This window comes from Rosa chinensis, chromosome 3 (assembly GCF_002994745.2).
Source record: "Rosa chinensis cultivar Old Blush chromosome 3, RchiOBHm-V2, whole genome shotgun sequence".
Taxonomy (NCBI): Eukaryota; Viridiplantae; Streptophyta; class Magnoliopsida; order Rosales; family Rosaceae; genus Rosa; species Rosa chinensis.
Genome location: NC_037090.1, coordinates 25,918,488 through 25,941,757, shown reverse-complemented (window position 1 = coordinate 25,941,757; position 23,270 = coordinate 25,918,488). Strand labels below are relative to the sequence as shown.

At 40.0% G+C, this 23,270-nt stretch overlaps 2 protein-coding genes and 3 pseudogenes across 2 annotated transcripts; 3 read left to right on the top strand and 2 right to left on the bottom strand.

The window, feature by feature from the left end:
• The first annotated feature begins 5,622 nt into the window (after positions 1 to 5,622).
• LOC112194360 lies at positions 5,623 to 6,480 on the top strand (annotated as a pseudogene).
• Positions 6,481 to 6,601: 121 nt separating this feature from the next.
• On the top strand, positions 6,602 to 8,288 carry LOC112194359 (annotated as a pseudogene).
• A 2,066-nt stretch (positions 8,289 to 10,354) lies between these two features.
• On the bottom strand, positions 10,355 to 12,469 carry LOC112191425. The gene is made up of 2 exons (XM_024330770.1): positions 12,126 to 12,469; positions 10,355 to 11,075 (listed from the first exon to the last, which is right to left on the bottom strand). The coding sequence occupies exon 2, from the start codon at positions 11,027 to 11,029 to the stop codon at positions 10,622 to 10,624; it is 408 nt and encodes a 135-aa protein (XP_024186538.1). The 5' UTR covers positions 11,030 to 11,075; positions 12,126 to 12,469; the 3' UTR covers positions 10,355 to 10,621.
• Positions 12,470 to 14,773: 2,304 nt separating this feature from the next.
• On the bottom strand, positions 14,774 to 16,814 carry LOC112195104 (transcription termination factor MTEF18, mitochondrial). Its single transcript, XM_024335460.2, has one exon. It carries the CDS (start codon positions 16,537 to 16,539, stop codon positions 14,776 to 14,778), a length of 1,764 nt encoding a protein of 587 aa, XP_024191228.1. The 5' UTR covers positions 16,540 to 16,814; the 3' UTR covers positions 14,774 to 14,775.
• LOC112194358 lies at positions 16,637 to 21,553 on the top strand (annotated as a pseudogene).
• The last annotated feature ends 1,717 nt before the right edge of the window (positions 21,554 to 23,270 follow it).

Sequence of the window (23,270 nt, the reverse complement as noted above, 5' to 3'; positions counted from 1 at the left end):
CCTAAGTACACACTGATAGCCATTTCCATGGGCTCGTCATTTGTTCCAAGATTGACCTTCTCAGTAGGGTCCCTGACCTTAGGAGGTGTGTCGTCCAATGCCGCTGGGGCGAGCTGAATGTCTTCCTCTTCCTCGTCATGGTCACAGAGTTCCTCGTTAACTATTTCCAAGGTCGCGATTCGATCATAGGCCTATTTTCCCACCATATACGAGGATAATCTCTCGTACAAAGAGTGGAAGGCCTCTATCCCTTCTTCTGGAAGGTCGTAATCCATTAATTATTTAAAGGTTTGGGCACAGGGTGGCCAGGCCTTTCCAGGTCTTCCTTCGAGAGCGTGAGCCCCCACTGTGCCAATTCAGAGGCCGTCACCCCTATGGGGCGGCCTTTTGTCATCAATGCCACTGACCTATAATGGAGTGATTGGCTCCAAGTAGTACCTGGCATCTACGTAATTTGCAGAAACAGAGAACGGGCGAGGATCAGCTTTAATGACTTCAGCCTTGTTCGTAGCCCTGTTCCACATAATCAATTCCTGATGAAGAGTTGACGGAACACAATAACTTCGATGGATCCAGTCTCTGCCTAGAATGACGCTATATGCCGCGTAGCAGTCTGTCACAAAGAAAGCATATACCCCCTCTGCAGGGCCGACCTTGATATGCAAGAATAATAGGTCCAATGTCTTCGTTACCGTCCCCGCGAAGTTCTTAAGCGTGAGGGACGTAGACTGAATCCTCTCTTTCGTAATTCCAAGCAAGTGCATAGTCCTTGTAGTAATGACATTAACTGCCGCTCCAGTGTCAACCATGATCTTGCTGACTTTGGTGCCTCCAATTTCTGCTGTGATATATAGAGGTCTCATATGTTGGACCATAGCAGGTGTTGGTCTTGTAAAGCTCATGAAGGACTCTATGGGGCTGGCATTCTCTGTTTCCAAGAGCACAGTCTCTTCCACCGGTGTCGCGGCTGCTGAAGTAATCTGCAAAGGTTGTTCGCTGCCTCCTTCAGCTTCCACACACTCCTGCCCGACGACCGGTAGTGCATACCTCGCAGGAAGGACATAAACCATGTTGCAGAAGGTATCTAACACTTCTGTCTCGTCCATCTCCTCATCCAGGTTGAGTTTAGGCTCATCAACTGGTATGTCAGTGTTGAATTGTTTAACCAACGAAGCAACTAACTACTCCTCTATGAGGCCTTTTACCTGGCACTGCTTGTGCTCCTGAGTCGTGGCAATCTGCTTTGGTGAGTCCGACCTGTGTTCCTCCATTGGGTTCTCCTTTGGGGGCGCGACTACCAGACTTTGAACCTTTTTAGGTCTCCACTGTAAAGCATCAACAGTGTTGTCCTTGTCCCCCAGTCTGCCAAAAACTGAGGGTTTGGTTTCTGGCTCCTCGCGAAACAACGTGCGCCTGACATGGGGCCGCCTAGTGGGCGAGCTTTCCTTCCTAGCTGGCGGAGGTGTTCTTTCTTTTGTGATCCTGTAGAAAACATTAGGTTTAGAAGCCCCTGACTCTGAGTGTGCTTGCTTCTGAAAATTGCGGGGAGCCACTAATAGCTTAGATGCTAGCACCTCCATCTCCTTATGATATTGCTCAGGTGATTTGACCAGTTGCGAAGGTTTAATCAGGCCCTGATCGAGAGCTTCTAGTGTTCGCTTGGCCTTTTCGAACCTTCGTTGCAGCTTCCTTTTCTTCTCCACCGCTTTCCCTTTCTCTCTGGTATACCATTTTCCTTCCTTGATGGAAGACGTTGAAGAAGGTGGAATGTACGGTTTGGTCAAGACATCTTTGTGCTTATTCCTAGCCCTGTCATCTTGTTTATGTTCTACTGCAGCTGCTTTCAGTTTCTTGAACAAGTTGGAGTCCCTTGGGGATGACGGTGACTCTATCTTGTCTCTTGCTCTTGGGCTCGACGGTTGATAGTTTCGCGACGGTGAGGCCCACTTGATTGGCGGTAAAGAGCCGAAACGAAATGTCTGCTCGACTTCTTCATGCGACACTTGGATGCCACATTCTTCCTTGCATCGCGAGCAAAGAACCACTGGTGAGGCTTCGCTGACCGGTTTAGCTTTCTCCTTTGCAGGGGTCTCATCCCCTTCTGTCCTCTCTTCTCAGCCCTTTGTAGTCAGATCCAAGGTTGGCTTTCTTTGGTTCTTCTTGGTCTAGTTCACGTCAACCATGTTGATCTTGGTGTCCGGGAAAGGGTTCAGGTCTACTAGTGCTGACGCGGTCGTCGGAGCTTCCACCTGCAAACTACCATTATTGAGCCATACCTGAATTTGGTCCTATAGCTTCACACAGTCAGCCGTGTTATGGTTCCACAGATTGTGAAATTTGCAGTACTTCTTTCCTTTCAGCTGATCTGGAAGAGGAAAAGGTCCGAAGTTTGTCTTCATCATCTTCGCAGCGATCATCACATCTAAAATCTCATGTGCCTTAATGGCATCATATGTATACGTCACGAACTCAGGTTTGGTGAAGGCTACAGACTTGAGTTTGACAGGTTCCTTAGATATTTTCAATTGTTTGAGGGCTGAGCTCTTCCTCCCTGTCAGTTCAAATGCGGAGACATCATTCTCCTCTTCATCATCTTCTTCCTGGAAAACTTCTTCCCCTTGATGATGGTAGTATGGATCATACTGTACGATGCTTTCCTGGTACATATGTCCCTTTGGATGCATTCTTCCTAGCATTAGTCTCTCTGAGGAGATGCTTGAAGCTTCCTACTTCTGTGATAAGCTCTCCCATGGACTGGATCATGCTGCCATGTTGCTTCTTTCGCTGGCGTGGCTCCAATCCTTTGATTGCCAATTTAACCAACTCTCTTTCAGGCAGTATCATGCTTAATTTAGCCTTATGGATCTGGAAGCGTTGGAGATAAGAAACGGCAGAATCGGTGGGCTGTTGGGCCATCGGGATGAGAGAGGCCAAGTCAACCTTAGGCTCAATAGCTCCAAAAGTCTCTCGAAAGAGCTTTTCCATGGCTGACCAATCAACCACTGACTCTGGCCACAGTTTAGAAAACCATCTAAAAACCGCGCCAGATAGAGAAGTGCCAAAGATCCTGCACTTGAGGATGTCATCATTCTGAAATTGGCCGCACTGCACTTTAAACCTGGCCAGATGGGTTGCCGCGTCCTCAGTATCCTCTCTTTAAAAGGTAGAGAATATAATATTTTTGTAGCCTATGGGAAAAGATGCGAGCATTATATGCAGCGGGAAAGGTCCCTCATAAACCCCATCTAGGTGGGCCCTAGGATTCGCCAGTCTGATCATCTCCTCAACCTCTTCACGTCTCACGTAGCCCCGACCAGGAGGAGGTATCGCCACGTTCTGGAGAGCATTTTGCAAAAGTGTAGCTTAGCTAGCGGCTACTGTACCTTTCCTTAGGCGAATTGTCCTGGGAATAGTGGATGGCTGCAGTGTCATAGCTGGTACGACCACGTCCTTTACCAAGGTCGTTATTTTGATCTGAGTGCCAGCCTGGTCAATACCATAATAATTCCCTGGAAGTTCTTCATAGACATTCTCCGCCCCGTCACTGTCGTATTGAGTAAAGGCGACAGGATCAGCAGGAGTCTTCAGAGTCTTACTCCTTTGCGAGGGCTTTGGAGTAGCCTTGTTACCACCAATTACCAGGGCTTTGTCCTTGCTTTTTGTTGCTGAGGCAGAGGCGGCTGCAGCTGGTGTTACAGTATTACCGCTAGTCTTCTCCCGAGCATTAGGAGGTATGTATTTGCCAGTACCTGAAGGTTGTCCAAGTGAACCAAGAATGGCGTTAGGATCCCCTAAAGCTTTATTCAGCACTTCCTTAGCCTGGTCCAACTCAGCTCTCTGCATGGCGACTTGGGTCGAGAGATTGGACCATTCGTTGCGAAGCACTGCCAATTCTGACGCAGTATGCTTGGCTTGGTTCGCAATGTCAGTAGAGATGCGTTTGCTCTGAGCGGCCTGACCGGTCATCATATCCACAAGCTCTTTGTGGTTTTCCTGGCTTTTCTTGTATGTATCTTGCCACTGTCCCTGCGTTTGTTGCGAACTTGCTTCAAGATTTCGCAGTGAGATCGAAACCTCATCAAGCCTTCGGCGCTCTTCCGCAAGGGCCCTTTCCATCCTCTTATTATATGCAGCGTTATTCTGCTGAAAGATGGCGAGTCGCTCTTCAATGCTCGCATTCGCCGGGGCGATAATGGGCACAAAGGAATCAATGGTTCCTTCACTTGCGGCCACTTGGGCAGTGTTGGCCGCGCCGCCAGCCTAAGGAGGCTGGACAGGAAGATTTCTGTCTTCCTCAGTAGCGGGTTGTGGAGTTCCACCCTGTTTTATTGACATGTCTGGTGATGGTGGGTTGAGTGAGAACTTTTGTGTTACCTGTTCGTCAGAAAGACCACGACAGTCAGCATGAGAGTGCGGCCTGTAACTGGAGGTCTTGTGGTTTGGGTAGTTAATGTAAACCTTATGGTAAGGGTTTGCGCTTGATTTCCCAATGGTTGCGATCACAAAGAAACCGCTGTGTGAGTCCCACTGGACGTGCCAAAATGTTTGGCTCCAAAACCAGTATGGGTGCAAACTGTCTCTTTTGAGCGTGTGCGCAGGCGTGCCAGCACCGTGGGATGCAGTCGTCGGAGAATCCCTTGACCTGACTTCTTGATCAAACGCCGTGGACGAGGAAAGCACCAACTTCGTCACCAGGTTCTTCTCTATACCTTTCGGAAAAGGACTTCTTGCCTTAAGGGTAAGGGTTTTGGTTGTGATCTCTTCGCGACACCGAATCGATACTCAACGTTGTAGGTTGAGCAGAGCAATCACTGGGAAGTTTGGAGAAAGCACGGGTTTTGCTAAAGCGTGACTTTAGCTTCGCTGGGTTGCGAGGGCGTTACCCTTGCTTCGGTGGTTTACAATTAGGTTGCGGGTAGGTTTGCTCCGGAGAGGCTTAGATAATCTGTATGATTAGTTGATTTGAGAGTTTTTTGTAATTCGTCCTTGAAACCTGGTATTTATACCTAGGGTTTCGACTGTTCCTTGCCGTAGAAGGATTATTAATTGAAGTTTCCTATTCAATCTCCGCTACTTGATTCCAATAAGGGCTCATTTTCCTTGTGGATCACGGAATGGGCGAAGCTGTAATCCAAATCCAAGTAGGCTTATTTTTGGGCCGCAGATATCGGCCTGCTGTGCTAAATCCCCTAAGGGATCTTGCCAAAAATACTTTTGGGCTCAAACATATATAATTAAAGCATATCAAGGCTGTCTATATATTTTCATCGTGTTGCTACTTAGCTTAATAGCTTTCATCGTCTCTCCCATCTTTAATATAGCGATCATAAGAACTAGAGCCATATTCATATGCTATCCAAGTCTCACAGATTCGTGAATTGAATATTCATCAATTAAGGTATACATGCATGCATGGCGGAATTATTTTTGTTTATCATTTCTCAGAATTTGGTAATGCACCCAACTGTAGTTAATTTCCCATTAATTGCAGCCTTCGATGAGTTTAACCACTATTAATTAATTAATCTGTCCAGCTGCTTGTTTTCCGTACAAGTAGAGTTGATTATTTTGTGTGTATACTGAATCAGATACAGATTGCTGACAAGTTGAGAGAAATCAGAAATGGATCAGCTTCAACATTTCAGTCACGTCCATCCATTGATGTTTAAGGAAGGGGAGCAGAAAAACGAGGATGGTGCAGCAGCAAGTCCACCAGTTGACTGTTCTGCGTGTGGGGATCCAGTACTTGGTCCTAGCTACAGTTGCAACCAGTGTTCCGAACTTCCGAATTATTCATCCTCCACAAGTCATGTGCGTTGCTGCCCCGTATGATGCACCACCCGATACACCGCAAACATCTACTTGTTCTCGTCCCAGATAGGACTTACCTTTGTGATATTTGTGGCAATGGGCATTCCGGCTCATTCGGTTACACATGTGAGCAAGATGGCTTCGATCTTGACCTCCAATGTGCTCTCAATTTGAGTAACACAAAATTCTTGGAACACTTCAGTCATCGGCATGCACTGATGTTTATGGAAGAACCCAAAAGAGAAAGCAAGGATTCACTAGTTGTTTGTAGTACGTGGGTGCCGAGAGCAAGTGATTGGTCCAAGCTACTGTTGCAGCCTGTTACATTGCTACTACACTCTCCATTAGTCATGTGCAGAGCTGCCCCGTGAGATGCACCACCCGAAACACGTCAAACATCCACTTGTTCTCCTCTCACATAGAGATTATCGTTGTTATTTTTGTATCAAATTGCGTACCAACATATTCTCTTACACATGTGAGCAATGTGACTTCGAGCTTGACCTCCAATGTGCTTCCAATTTGAGTGACATAAAATGCTTGGAACACTTCAGTCATGAGCATGCACTAATGTTTATGGAAGAACCCAAAAGAAAAAGCAAGGATTCACTAGTTGTTTGTGATGGGTGCCGAGAGCAAGTGTTTGGTCCAAGCTATTGTTGCAGCTAGTTTCATTGCTACTACACTCTCCATAAGTCATGTACGGAGCTTCCCCCAGAGTTTCATCACCCGATGCATACCCAACATCCACTTATTCTAAACAAAGATAGAGTACGAAAATACCAGTGTGATGCGTGTAACCAAGAATGCAGCGACAGGTTCACTTATAGTTGCTTCCAGTGTGATTTCAACCTTGACCAAAACTGTGCTTTCAATTGGACTGGTTTTAAACATTTCAGCCACGAGCATCCATTATTGTTGGAGAGAGAGCCAAAAAAAGGAATACATTGGTCCGCGATTCTGCGACGGCTGCCAAGACCAAATACTTGGCCCTAGTTACACATGCATCAATACCTTCCAACGTCGAAAATGTGGCTTCAACCTCCATCAAAAATGTGCAGAGCTGCCCCATGAAATTGAGCACCCGATGCACCGTCAACACCCACTTTTTCTCCTCAACATATTTCAGGATATGAAGTTAAGTCGCCTTTGTATTGTTTGCAACCAACCATGCAGATTCCCATATAGCTGTTCCATATGTGACTTCAACCTTGACCTGAGATGCGCCTCCAATTGGAAAGCATTATGGGAAATGACACTCATATGCATCAGTTTATGGTTGCCCGGAAGGAAATGTACGACCTCCACGTCAATTGTGATGTTTGTGGTGAGTACTGGAGTAGTGACTCCCTCTATTACATGTGTAGCATTTGCCAGCTTTTGGTTCATAAGGAATGCGCTTCATTACCAAGCAACATCAAAATACCTTGCCACCAACATCGCTTAAAGCTGAATTGGTGCCTTGAAGACATTTACCCTAACCATCCATCTTGCAAAGTCTGCTATGCAAGCATTGATAAAAGTCGCGCTGTTTATTATTGCGATGAATGTAGCAGTTTTGTTGCCCACATTGCATGCAAGACAGCTGAGTACTCCTGGGAAGAAGAAAATGCAGGCAGAGCCACTAACGATGATGATTCTGATGATGCTCCGATCAAACACTTCAGTCACCAGCATTTGTTAGCCGCCAGTGATCATTGTGAGGTGGTTAAAGATGACCGTAGAGTAATTACTTGTGAGGGTTGCATCCAGCCCATAAATTCCAGGACAGATTCCTTTTATAGCTGCACTAAACAAGGAGACGAGTTGTGTAGTTTCTTTCTCCATAAGAAATGTGCTCAGTTACCACGAGAGATGCGTCTCCCACTACTTCACCAACACCAGTTCACACTTCTCTCAAGGGCTCCTTCTATTGGTGGTGTGTTTCAGTGTTATATGTGGGTTAACTTTAGTAAGGCTTTGCATACAATTGTGAGGAATGTGCCTTACTAGACGTTGAAAATGTTTTATGGATTGATCTTCAGTGCAGTACATATTGGGAGATTAAGGCTCTTAAACATGACTCTCACGTTCATCGCCTCCTCCTCAACCCAAAATCGAAGGACATCTATTGCAACGGCTGTGGTTCCAATATGTATTTCTTTTTTAGCTGTAAAAGATGCGATTTCCATCTCTGTATTCCATGTGTCAGATTACCTCTTACTGCTATGTACCGATACGACGATCATCCTCTCAAGCTCACATATGCTAGTGTCGAAGATGAGCTAGGCTATTATTGAGAAATATGCGAAGGAAAACGAGATTCAAGACATTGGTTCTACCGCTGCAACGATTGTGACTTTGATTGCCATACTCATTGCATTCTGGGGAGGTATCTGCAAGTCAAGCTAGGGAGTACTTACAAGCACGATGCTCATGGTCAACACCTCGTCACCCTTGTTGATAAGTCAATTAAAGAGCCCCATTCCTTTCGATAAGAGAGAAAACATTCTTCCCTGCCAGAAGTGTGGAAAACCTTGTGAAGGATTGGTGTTTGAATGTGAAGAGTGCAATATAAATATCCACCGAGAAGGATGTTGTCAGGTAACAGATTTGGAGAGTTCTGTCAAGTCTCCAAAGAAGAGCTCAGGCAAATGATTCATTCTGATTTCGTACACGTCAATTATAGCAGGAGATTGAGTTCACTAGTAGGAGAATGTGATCGACCGATTACATGTTCTGCAATCCAATTTGTTTTGTTTTTCGTCTGTTTTCATTACTATTCTTTTCTCTGTCCATCTGATGTGTTGAAGTTTGTGGGTTCTGTTTGAACTGAAAGCTCACGTAACGTGACTATTTCTGGCATCTATTTTCATTTGTACGTCTTGTGAAAATGAATGTTAAAATTCTACTAGTTGAAAACAAAACAGTCAACATATAATGCGAAGTGATACAACAAATCGAGTTCAATTTAATTTCATAATCTCCACCATATCCCTCTCAGTTGTTCGCCCTAGCTGTAAGAACCAGTAGCTTTGTTCATACAGTCACAGAGTGCCTGGATGTACAATTTAAGTCAGTTCAGTTGGCTGGCCATGCAAAATTAGAGTTGGTAAGTATTGATGCTATTGATAATGCATGGACAAATGACAGTGGTCTTATTGATCATATCATTAATAACAGAATATGAGTGAATATCAAGAAGACTCAAGGTATCACCAGTTCATGAAGAGGAAAAGGGAATTATATTCTCTTTCTCAGGCTAAAGCCAACTTCTCTCTACAAATGGAAAGAGAATGAAAAAGAACAAAAAGCAACTGAAGAAGTACAGTAATAGGTGAATAATAACTTAATACTTGCATAACTTGCATTAAAGAATATTGTCGGACAATAGATCTGGAAAATTCTCTCAAGTCTCCACAGATGAGCTGGGTAGGTAACTGTCTCTGAATTTTCAAATTGCTTCATTCTGACATACGTTTGAGATTGCGTTCCTAATGAAGAGAAGATCATGATGACTTCTGCCACCCTTTTTTTCTTTTTGCTATCTCTGTATCTGTTATAATTTGTGTGTACAGTTTGGACTGATGGATTATTAAGATACGTGTGCTTGTTATAAAGTGATTAATTCTGGCATTAATTTTTAATAGTAATATGTATGTATATATACAGACGTAAAACTTGCAGATCAGGGCACTTGCATCTGAATTGTATAATGAACTAAAAGAAGAGACAAACACACAGACCAACATGTTATGACTCAAAACTCAAACCCATGAAATCTCTCGGTGCATGTGGTCTGATTTGCAAAGTTTTATACATACACGCTCGCAGATATACATAATTAAGGACCATAAAGCATGGCTGAAGAAATCAAACAGGAAATGCATGTACTAGTTATCTACTTAATCAACCTTCAATTGTTTACAAAAGGGCAAGCATGTATATTCTAGGAGAAATGGTAGTTGCAACATATGCATCAAAAGATATTTTGAACCATCTCCACCAAGCAAATTTCATTCATGAATCTAGTGCTAGCACTGTAACTGCGAAGAGTTAGCATTGAACTGAAATCTGTAACCCAGAGCATAACTTACCTGCTTAACTTTTGTTGAGTATTTGAGTACCTTGATTATCAACTGTAATAACTGCCAATACCCAAACACCTCTGTTCACATGCTGATAACAAGTTTTCAGTGTCTGATAATATTCAGATGATGTTAAAGAGTTCAAGATCACACCAGGTAAATCAATTATGAGGACATAATCTTTAGTTCATATATCCAAGGAATGTTTTAAAAGGAAAAAAAAAAAAATACATTCAAGAATTGTAATGCATTTCCAGTCTATTCACGGCTATAAGTCTCTGTTTCATTCTTTGAGCAGCCTGCCATTACAAATGCATACTGCTGCTTGATTTTGGATAAATATGGGTCCCTATTATAAATTCCTCCCTCCCTAGCTATTAATCTAACCAAGCATATGCTCACATTCATCAGATATGTGATTAAGCTACGGAAAAACATATGCCTTTTGGGAAAGAAAAATAATGAACACAAAAACAAGAAAAATTGAAGGGATTTCATCTAAATTTGAGTAAGCTAAGGCAAAATATGTCTGGCAACTAATAAAATAAATAGAACGATACAAGATATAATTTTCCAAAACCTCATTACCAAGGAAAGTAACTCAGAAATTACTGGTAAAACAAAACATATACCAAACAAAATTTAAGGGATGATAGGTGAACCAGAAAGGCCTCTCTTATGCTTTTGAATTAGCCTCATTGATGGAAACGAAGGTAGGCATGCATCAGAATAGCTAAACTGAACTATTTGCACTGAACACCAGCTTCAGCAGCTCGGTGAGGCTTGTTTTTCCGCCTACTCCCACTTTGTCGGAATCCAACAGACTCTGTAGGATTATCAAGGCTTGACTTTATTTCCATGCTGTTCTCCTCTTGGATGGAGTTCAAATTTTCATTCACATGAGCATCTCTCTTCCTTTTTGTGCCATTCTCTATACTAGAGTGGGTTTTCACGACTTCACGAGAAATATGACTTTTCTCATCCTCATCTTGTATCTTCTGAGTTTTTCCTTCTCCAATATCATCCTTCAAAGGCTTTTGTGGCCTTCCTCTTCTCCTATTTGGTGGAATCTTATGCCCTTCTGAGCTCCCAGGATCCTCGCGAGCAGTGATAATGTTTTGTTTCTTCCCTTTTACCCTACCTCTAACCATAGTGAAAAAATTGTATCAAAAGTTTTTCGAAGACCTAAAGAAACTTCTGCAAAAAGAAAAAAAGGACTTCAGAAGTAAGAATTGATTGACTGAATGAGATCCACAATGCAACCTGCAAAGTCAATAACGCAGAACCATATAACTGATATAAGGCATATCCACAAGCAGAAGAAGTTAGAGCATATGCATATCAGACCAATGATGTAAGAAGGTGAAAAAAGCACCAGTTTAGATATAAAGTTGAGCCAAAAATGAAAAGTGAAAACTTTAAGGAACAGCACACAAATCTTAGACCTATGAAAAGCAAGAACTACAAACAAAACCAACCCAAAAAGATAAAGACGACCATCCAAAGCTACAAAACTTTCATTCCTTACACTCAATTTGGTTCTTTAGGAAATCAGCTGAGAAGAAGAGAAAATACGGGTTGAAATCCTTTGGCTCTATAGTTTTCAATAACATAATAATGCATCTTAACCATACCAACAGATTCTGGTATGAAGTGGCTGTACTGACTCAATTATTCCATGCACTGATCATATCAGTACAAAGAATTGAAAATTCAAATCACTGGATACAGAACAATACGAAGTGGTCATATGAGGCAAATACCACAAGTAATAGTAAAAAACAAAAACAAAAACAAAAAAGAAAGTAGTATGATATCAGTATTACAAACCAGATGTACCCATTTGTACACAATTTCCAAACTAAAGATCTGCAGAAAAATAAGAAAGACCAATCTGTTTGGCAAGTACAACCAAAGGAAAACCATTGTGCCTACACTTCCACAATATCTCCAAGTTTGGGTGCTCAAAGGATGCAAGAAACAAACCAAAAAGATAAATTTGAATCTTAGGATTCATGATGTTTTCAGATATGATGATTGATGAACTAATCCAACCAAACTCTCAATTCAGTAAGCGCTTTGATTTTTCAGGTCAACATTGAGAAATCCATGACTGCAAAAGCAACTTAAATCATTTTCCAACCATTTAGTTTCACAAAACTAAGAGGCAGTAATACGAGAAAACAAAGCATTACAGAGTAGATGTGCAACAAAAGTAAGAGAGCGGCAAAGAAAACTGAAGCTGACCTCGAAGTAAATTTATACTTTCTGCATCTCATTGATAAAGCCCATTTCTCACCATCTGATCAGACCTATCAAGACACTGACAGAAACCCAAGAACCAACTCAGCTTGTTTCTGTAATACTGGTTTCCAACAGTGAAGAAAAAACACAAATTGAGAACTATGATCTGAATAAGAAATAATGAAGAAACAGATCAGAAAATGATGAGGTTAAAGAGAAGTGCTAGCATAAATTTTGGGACCTCAAGAGCTTCATCAAAAGAAAGACTAAGCTCTTGAGTCTTGAGAGCTTAGCTAAAGAGAGGAGGCAGGGAGGAGAAACAACTTGAATGGAGGATGGGAGGAGAAGGAAATTGGTCAGAAATATATGGGTGTTTATTTTTTTCACCTCCTGTTAAAAAGGGTTGTATGGGAAATTAACAAATTGGTAATTATGTGTCCAGTAATGAATCATGAATCTATGATAATGAGTAGATTTTTAAAAAGGACTAAATACAAATTACTACCCTGTGGTTTAAGTCTAAAATCAATAGTCCCTGAACTTTTAATTTCATCAAAAACACCCCTGCACTTTCAATTTTGATTTAATAAGTCCAATTTGTTAGTTTTCCAACAATTGAGTTATTTAACTTGTTAATGTGGCTCATATATGGCTTATGTTTTATGATGTAGTGTCGTGGTGGTCTAGTCAATTTAGGAGTGAGTCCTACTATTAAAATTAAATATTTTTTCAACAAATAATACAACTATAACTTGAACCCATAATAGAATATTAACGAATTAGACCTATTAGATCAAAATTGAAAGTGCATGGGTGTTTTTGATGAAATTAGAAGTCCAGGGACTGAATTGATTTTGAACCTAAACCACAGGGTACTAACTAGTATTTAGCCCTTTTAAAAATAACCTAACCTAACTATTTTGGATTATTTAGCCATTTTCTTGTGATCTGTAGTTAGAGTATCTTTAGCAATGCTAGCCATTTTTGAGTTAAATTTTAGCTAAAATAGCTAAAAAGTCATTTTGGCTAGCCACTTTAGAAATACGTCTGTGCTCTTTATTTTAGATAATTTTGAATTTATATTATTTTTAAAATGAAGATTAAATAGTTTAAATATATTTATAAATTACATAAAATAACTTAAAATGAATGTTTTAAATTATAGAGAGCCTCATCTCGCTCTCTATATTTAGGAGCGAGATAGCTAAAAGTTATAATGGAGAGCCACTTAGGAGTATTGTGCAGTTGTTAAAATGAATAAAAAGCTAAACATGCTCTCTAAAATAACTAAAGAGTCAAAATAGAGTCTGATAAAAATGCTCCTAAAATCTCTCTCTTGAGTCACTACAAGTATGCCCCCATATACTAATAATAAGTTAATAACTCCAAGAGGTTTATGGTTTGATAATTCGATATGGTTGCAACAGTTGTAACTCAAGTTCGATTTCACCGACTCTAAAATGGTTAATTCTTGTGCTGCTACTACGGATTGCGTGAGGGTTCAAACTTCAAAGTAAGAGGGGGAATTTATCATCTACATCCAAAGAGAATGCTGAAATGAGAAGAAAGTTCACCTAATACAAATTTTGCACATCAATGTTAAGCTACTGTCAAAATTAGACTAGACATTTACCGGATCCATTTATTTGTTAGTAGAACAAAAGCTTGCCCCCTTTTTAACCTCTATTGTCACTCAAAACTCTTCTCAACTACCATGTAGTTTCTTGTTATGGTAACACTGACAGCAGAAACAAAGATAAAAGGCGACAACGTTTATAAATGACACAAAAACAAAAACAAAAAAACCATCTTTTTGAAGTGTTTGTTTTGGAGTTGGAAGGCGCCCTTTAGGTTTGAGCTTAATTCCAATGCCACTGATCTCTTTCCTTTGTCAAATCTCAGATTCAGGCTTTGAGCTTCAAGTCAAGTTGGGTCACAAGGCCATATAAATAAGAGTGGCCACTGCCATGGATTGCTCTTAAAACAACGGGAAGTTATGGAACAAAATAGAGATGACACAACTGATAAGAAGATACGAATGCTTAAAATTGTTGCAAGGCAATATAATAGGATGAACAGCAGGGTTATTATAGTGCTTCATCCATACCTTTCCATCTTATTCTAGTTAATTACCCTGGAATAAAGTTTCAGCAAGAGCAAGAGCCCATAAGCAAGGTCATTGCTTTACCTTTTCATCTGCTTTGCATCAATTTCCAGAATTCTTCAACATTCTCTGGCAACTCATGGCCGAAGAAAAACAAAGGTGCTGAGTAACTTGACTGATAATAGCTGAAATGTGATTCTAACAATGCATCTTGTTTCCATTACTCAGAAAATATTTCTTTAGGCAAAAACCTTGGGTGAAAACGGCGCAACTTATATCAGTGTTTTTCAAGTCAAATCAGATAATGTCATGCTATGATACACAGATCAATTATGTATTAAGTTAAAGATAAAACTATCATTTTTTTTTATCATTATAAGAAAAAGACTATAACGTGGTGTTGACTGAACTTTGATTCTTTGTACTCTTTATGTGTGATCTTGCCGGTTATCCAAATCTTGTCATGTAAAAGAAACTTGAAAAAGTAGGTTAGTGCCAACTTAGGAAAAGCAGCAGTGCAGATATTTAAAAGGAGAAGCAACTAATGTTTTAGCAATTGGATTCAATTTCCTTCTTCAAATCGTGCCAAACTTGAGGACCAGCAGGATGACGATGTACATAAGTCTTTATAAAATAACTATCTGAGCAAGAAATAAGAGTGCTCAAGGAAAGCCCAGGAGCAGCTATTCCATGATCTTTGAGCCAATTGAACATGCGTACCCTAAGCTTGACCCTTTCCATTTTATGGGAAAGATATCTTGTGGCAGTCAACAAGGACGATATGGGATAACCCAATTCATTTACAAGACAGTCGATCTTCATTTCAATCACATCCGTTGTCTGGTTAAGATTTTGAGGGCATGATTGAATCAGTTCACAGACATCCTTCTGATCCAAACCAGCTTTTACTATGCAATCAAATCTTTCCTGAAGCTCCTCTCCATTGCCTCGACATGCCTTCAGCGCTGCTTTCATTTTGCTGGAGTTTTCTACAAATCCTATGTCTAACAAGAACTTAGTCCTTTCAGCCTTTGATCTAACTTCATCTCCTGAATCTGGAAATGACTCAATTTTTCTACCCCAAACCCAATTCTTTAACTCTTGTGGGTTCTCCTGGATGTATTGAGACAATCGTTTCTTCCCAACATTCAAAGTACAAAGTAAGCTGCTAGTTTTTTTCAAAGAGCACGAACCCAGTAGCAGGGGGTGAGAATGAACAATCTTCCCAATCTCTGCAGCCTTCATGTCAATCTCATCCAGGAACAAAATGCACCGTCTCAAATTTGCAACAAATTTTGCTACTGGAATCTGCGGAAATTGTAGAAACATTGAACATAACTCCCTCTTTGTAAATCCAAATTTTTGTAACAACCCAATCAGTGAAACTGTCATTTCCCCTGAACTTTCAAATAAAATATCTGGGTTGTGACAAAGTAGCTTGCCCAACTGCTCATCACTGCAACCCATCTCACTAAACAAACTCAGAACTTCAAGCATCCGGCTCCAATAATAAGTGTTATCTTCCCATAAATTCCCCTCAATCCTATTGGTTTCAAATCCAATACTCTTCAATTTTTCCAATACTGAAACAAATGCTGCATTGACATCCCCAACCAAAAGATAAGGACCACCAACAACATAGCGAACTAAAGCAGAACGGCTAAGACCTAGTTCTTCATAAGCTTGAAGTTTTGATGCCAAAACCTGAAAATCATATTGAAAGACCTCTGTTGCTTCCCTGTAAATCTTTCCTATCTTATTTGGTGGAATCCCATAATTAGATAAAACAGTATAATTATGAAGCAACAACTCATCATCAGTCAAATACATCAAATTGCGTGGAAGAAGAGAAACATACTCGGAAGGTTTCAAACCCAAGCTCTCAAAGAAGGGTTCAAATTCATTAATAGGGTGGTACCGCAAGAACCGAGCAATTGACCGCCTAATCTCTCTCTCACAATCAGCCCTGTGAAAAAGCTTGTCTAGAAAATGTGGGCAGTTTTTACTAATATTCTCAGCATCAGTGAAATGTAAGCCTCTAGTACTGTGCAAATACTCCAACAATGCAGCCTGCGTTTCTTTTTGAATGTAACGAAGAGTTCGAGTAGCACTTCTGCCCTTAGCAGTCGAAGTTTCAACCAAAACTTCATGGTTTTCAATTTCAGGGGCCATTTTTGTGCTGTAAACTCTAGGGATTTGGACATTGGGGAAAACCCCAAATAGGGTTCTTGGTGATCTAAGGTGATTTTCATGAAAAATAGAAGAAACCCAGCTGGGAATAGATGCTATCCTGAGTTTTTGCAAATGGGTCATGACCAGTTTGATGAGATTGCCAAGTGAATAGAAGTAGATAATCTAAAAGGGCACAGATTCAGCGGAAGAGAAATGAGTATCTAAGTCTCAGGATGAAATGTTACCTTTGGGACTGAACAGACGAGACCCAGAAAGAGTTGGACTCCGGCTGCAGGAGTTTCTCGTACTGATGCTTATTGAGTAGCTGCCTTTCAGAGAAAACGTTTGGTAGTCGTCCATGTGCGTCAAGGGTTTTACTGCTTGTCGATTCATTCTATCGGGGTTTAAGATAAACACTTTACATTCGGACCAAATGCTTTGGCAGTCGGACTAGACCAAATGATTCTTAGATTGAATTTTTTTTTTTTTAAATAAATTTTTGTCAAAAAAATACCTAATAAATTATTTTTTTGATCACTTTAAAAATAATTCTGCGTGAGTTTTCACTTTCTGAGTTAAATAGATAAAAGTAGTGCTGTCATTCGGTCGGTTCGAATCGGTTATAGGTATTACTAACTTCAAAACCAAAGCTTTCGGTTTCAAAACTGAGTTACCAATTACCAACCAAAATTTTCGATTTTTAATTATATCTACTAAATTCGGTATTTTAATTTTCGGTATTACCAACTTTAGAACAACTAATTCTTTATAATATAAATTATAAGAGGTGGAGTTCTGTGCTGAGAGTGACAGGGCTTTACAAATCACTGCTTACAACAATGGCCTAATAGGGAGTTATTGTTTACATTGTTCTGAACACTGAGAGTTCCTGTTCCCTTACGCTGCTGCTGTACGCAAGGAGATCGCAGATGAGACTGATCGTATAACTGGCAAATCAAAGCAAATCTCTAACATCCCGATTCATCTCAGCACATATTCCCCAAATGGTCTGTATTTCATCTCCTGTGATAACATAATGGACAAAATCATTTACTTAAATCATCACATATACTTATTTAAAAGAATACTATTCTTTCTATCGACCTATTGTTTTTGGGTTTTCGCTCATTTCTGGGTGTACCTTGCAGCTGTAAACTTGACTCTCATAGATCTTCCTGGATTGACTAAGGTTGCTGTAGGTAATCCCTGTCTCTGTCTCTGTCTCTCTCTCCCCCCATTTTAGTAAAGATATTTCTTTTTGGCTTCTGCAGAGGGACAACCAGACAGCATTGTTGAGGATATTGAGAGTATGGTTCGTTCTTATGTTGAGAAGGTGAGAAGGCTTGATCTTGGATACAATCAGACAAACTCCCATGAGGCTTGCCACATTTTCAAAAAGTACACAAACACGTCCTAAAGATAGCATTCAACTAATGAACTTGCATATACTGTGAGATGTTTGACATGGAGTTCTGATAGTAAACACAAGTTATTTTCACATCCTCCCATGATCAATATATTATGGATTTCTTAGTTTTTACTAGTATCACTCAATCTGATGAACTTCTTTGATTTGTAGCCTAACTGCATTATATTGGCTATATCTCCTGCTAATCAAGATATTGCTACTTCAGATGCTATTAAACTTGCAAGAGAAGTTGATCCATCAGGTAAAAGATATCTGGAGAGGCTATGCCACTTTTGTCTCCTTGTGACTATTTATCTAAAGCATTGCTGCTTTTACAAGCCAAAAGCCCAAACACTTACTTTCTACTGTTGTGTTTGGCATTTTTAGGTGAAAGAACATTTGGAGTGATGACAAAACTGGATCTAATGGACAAGGGAACCAACGCTCTCGATGTAAGGATCCAATTATTGTCACTTCATTAATTGATTAGACAATAAATAAAAGTTACTTGGACACAGAAGAGCAGAATTTTAACTGTCAGGGGTTGTCAGCTTTTTGTTATTTCATTAATATTTTTTATTTTTTTTATTGTTCTATTTCATGAATAAATAATTACAAGTATTTCATCTATCTATTCCCTTCACCTCCCTTAGACTCTAGACTCTATTTTTTGGTCTTAATATATGTATGTACCTATAATAAGTTTCCTTCTGGTGGTGGCCATAACTTTAACTAATTGCTAAATGTTTGCATGTTTTAAGGTTATAGAAGGAAGGGCATATAGACTGCAACACCCATGGGTTGGAATTGTGAACCGTTCTCAAGCTGATATCAACAAGAACACATTGATATGATGGCTGCTCGTAGGAAGGAGCAGGAATACTTTGAAAATAGTCCTGATTATGGACACTTGGCACATAGAATGGGGTCAGAGTATCTCGCCAAACTTTTGTCTAAGGTCCTTGTTTCTGACATACTCTATCGACCTTGTATATGCATAGATAATGATCATATGGAAATCTCACCGCTCCATTTCATCCTTCTTCTTAACAGCATTTGGAGACTGTCATCAGGCAGCGGATACCCAGTATCATTGCTTTGATAAATAAGACCATTAGTGAACTTAATGCAGAGCTGGATCGCATTGGCAGGCCAATTGGCATAGATTCAGGGGTAACAGATGTTGACCTTGTTAATATAGTTTTCTTGTTCATGAAACATATGGCTTACATGTGTTACTTTATGTACAGGCCCAATTGTACACTATTTTAGAACTATGTCGTGCATTTGACCGTGTATTCAAGGAACACCTGGATGGAGGGTAAATTTCAGACCTCTTTACAACATTTTATTAACCATTTAAGTTTAATATTTTATGTTGCACTTTTTATTTCTTTAAAATGATCAGCATTACTAGTGGTGTTCGTCTCAAAACATGTACTCTTGATTCATTGCATCAGATAATAAATGTACTGTTGAAGTAAAATTGTGTGTTATATACTAGTCCAGTATTTCGCAAGACAATCCATCTTGAGCTTGCATATAAAGTTTTGTTTGCCATTTTCTGAGGACTTCACTCTTAGTTGGTCTAAATTTTTGAAATCTTCTCTCAGTACTGTAGGACTGCAAATTATAATTATGGATGGGCTTGTTTGCGATACCTTGCCTATTAGTTTCATTAAAGCTTCTAAAAGTATATAGGCTCTGTGAGACTAAAAGTTGACACCTATTTCGAAGCTGCAGACATGGAATAAGAAAACCCTTGAAAGATTATAAGTACCCTTGTACTTGCTCATGTTTATGTTGAGTTTTGTGTCGGATTAAGTAGCTCTCTGTTATACTGTAATTTTGATATCTAAGTGCAAAAATGTATGTTTCTAACCATTTCCTTCAGGCGACCTGGTGGAGATCGTATATACAAAGTTTTTGACCACCAATTACCAGCTGCTTTAAAAAAGCTCCCATTTGATCGGCATCTTTCTGTAAAGAATGTCCAAAAAGTTGTTACAGAGGCTGATGGATATCAGCCCCATTTGATTGCTCCAGAACAAGGATACCGCAGACTTATTGATGGAGCTATCGTCTATTTTAAAGGACCAGCTGAAGCCTCTGTGGATGCTGTAATGTTCTTTTGGTCTACTTTCGTCACTATATTTTTTCTCGAAATGGATACTGTGGTAGATATTTTCACTCCTGTTGTTATCTGATTTTGACTCCATTGCTTTCGCATAGGTGCACTTTGTTTTGAAAGAACTTGTACAGAAGTCAATAGCTGAGACAGAGGTGAGTAAAATTTTGGATAAGATTTAAGCAAGTTGTATTCAGAATCAGGTTACCTTTAAATATGTAAATTCTATCTGCACCAACTGTTCTTGATTATATAAAACAATTGCCGACTTCACCACACAGTTTGTCTTGAGTCAACGTAGTTACAATCTTTAATATAATTTCATTTATGGTCTAGTTTCCTGTCACGACTTTAGTCAACGTGCAGATGGGACTTATGTGTACTGATGCTACTTTACGGCAATTGTAGGAATTGAGACGATTCCCTACACTTCAGTCTGACATTGCAGCAGCTTCCACAGAAGCATTGGAAAGATTCCGTGATGAAAGCAGGAAGACAGTTACACGGCTGGTGGAAATGGAGTCTAGCTACCTGACGGTGGAATTTTTCAGGAAGCTTAATATGGAAGGGGACAGAAATCAAAACCAAACAGGACCAAATGCAGACAAAAATAGAAAAGAACCGCCACCAAATATGGACATGGTTGGGGATAATTATCTCAGGAGGATCGGTATGCAAGTTTCTCCTCACTTTGCCACAAACACACACACACACACTCTTCAGATACGTATACGACTTAGCAAATAATTTAGCATTTTGTTTCATCAAGTTGCACTAATTATTAGATGCAACTTGCACAAAACAAATTTGTAGCATGCCATCGAGTTTTAAAGGTGGGGTTAAGAAATGATGATTTTTATATGTATCATGTATCAGCATCAAACGTCAACTCTTATATCAATATGGTTTGTGAGACTGAGGAATTTGATTCCGAAGGCTGTTGTCCACTGTCAAGTTCGAGAGGCCAAAAGATCTCTGCTCAACTACTTTTACACTCAAATTGGGAGGCAAGAGGTGAAATTTTCATTTTCCAAAGCAAAACTCTTGCGGTGAAAATAAATATATTGAAGAGAGGTTGATGATGGATGATCATGTGTTATTTTGCAGAAGGAGAGGCTAGGTGCAATGTTGGATGAGGATCCAGCACTCATGGAAAAGCGAACGCTTATTGCTAAACGGCTTGAACTGTACAAGTCAGCCAGAGATGAGATTGACTCTGTCGCATGGAAATGAAGGACCTCATTACTGTCATACTAGTAGATCTGCATCATTTACCACTCAAACATGACAAGCAGATATCACCACTACCATATTTGAATCTGCATATTCTTTTATCTACTTCAAATTAATAAGGTATACCGATAGAGACAGCCACAGGCCGCAGGTGCTGCATGAGCATAGAGTTGAAGTTGCACACGATTCTTTATTCCAGCCTTATACCTTATTGAATACAAGTTGAACTCAGACTCGAGTGTGTACAATGATAATTTCATTCTAAAATGTTTTGGTTCCTTACCAAATGGTCACTATTCACGTAAAATATATTCTTCTGAGATATGGAATTTTTTGTAGACATGGTTTGTTATAATTTCATCATTTATCATCTTTTTCAAATGGAATAGTATGTTTGAGGAACTGTAATAAAGGGCTTCAAATCAGCTGTGACCAGCACTGAACAATCTTCCCAAACCCGAATTAGAGACCTTCTGAGGAAAGGAAAAATGAAACCTAATAGAAGTAGCAATTGAGAAGAGTAGGCGGTTTCAAAATCAAATGCTCTGGAAATAAACTTTTATACATTCATATCCTAAACTCACAATGTACATCCGGAATAATGAATCATACAAAATGATTCAAGGTGTGATCTAAATACATTGTAGTACAAATCGAAGCACAAGTACACAAATACATCAAACACCAGTCATCATAACACAAAACGAAGCCAATCACTAGGGACTTGGGTGGGAAGAAGCTCAAGTCACAGAGATCACAAAACAAAATTTTCTTCCAGTGGAGTAAGGTAAAGAAAGAAATCTTCTCATAGGTCTGAATCCTGCCTGCTTGCTAAGCACAACTCATGCAAGTCATTAAGTATCCACTCCTCACCTGTGTGGCCACCCAGTACCAGGACCCTTGTCCCTCCGACCACGCAGGTGCTGTGACCCCAAGCAAATTTAGGTGGTTGCCCGGGAACGTTCAAAATTCTCCATGATGGTTTCTCTTCAGAAGGATCCAAGAGGAAAAGCTGAGAAGGAGAATGCAGCCCGGCAATTGAACCACCAAAAATGATAATCCTTCCACAAGGCATGCTCACAGCAACATGATCAAGTCTAGGAGGAGGGAGCACTGCACTCTGGCTGTCAATGCTGGTAAATGCATTACACTCCAGTTGCCTCCATTGAGGCTCTTCATCTTCCAAATCAATGGTATAAGTCTCACCTGATCTTAACCGCAAGTGCCCACTGTTGGCAAGTCCACCAAACATGAGAATCTTTGACCGGCCATAAACTGAAAGGGAATGTCCCAACCTAGAGGGAGGAGACCATGAAGTTGGTGACTAAGAAAGATAAAAATTTGTCAACCGGTATCTCTGATGACATTATAGATTGCAATCACCATGAACAGTATAGGCCACAAAAGCTTAATTTGTAGGAACACTTGATACATAAAGAAAGTCAGCCTGCAGACTAACTAATTGATTTGCATAGTTAAATGAATCATCATGTTGAAGAAATGGATGCATTTAGCTTTTAAGTGAAGAGATTGAACCAATTTACCATTACTAAACTGGAATGCAGCTATTTTTGTCTCTTTCTCCCAATATTTCCATATTCTCATTTGTAGTCTAGAAAAACAAAAACAATGAATTGTTGTGTGTGTGTGTGTGTGAGAGAGAGAGAGAGAGAGAGAACCTTGTGCCTTCCCAAAGCTGAGGTTGTGATGCAGTAGAGCAAATGAAAAACTGCTAGCACAAAGATAAATACATGGAGGTGGTGAATCCCATATGCAGATAAAAGGCAACTTTATATATGAATTCAGAGTTGGAGCTTTGAAAATGCCCCATAAGAAGGTCCATAGAAAATTACCTTTTGATCCACACAATAAGCCAGAGAGTTCGCATATCTCTCTTGAAATAGTTGCCTAATGTCAAACAACATGCTCTGGTAAATCAGAAAATCTAGCTGCAGCAACCATCAGTGATGCAATAGCTTCCTTACATTTCTCAGGGCATTCCCTGCAATGAGAATAATGGAGCAAACTAAACATTATAATGAGTTGATCAGTCCTGTGATAAGATGCTTTGGAATCTCTCAACGAATGGGATATATGCGATAC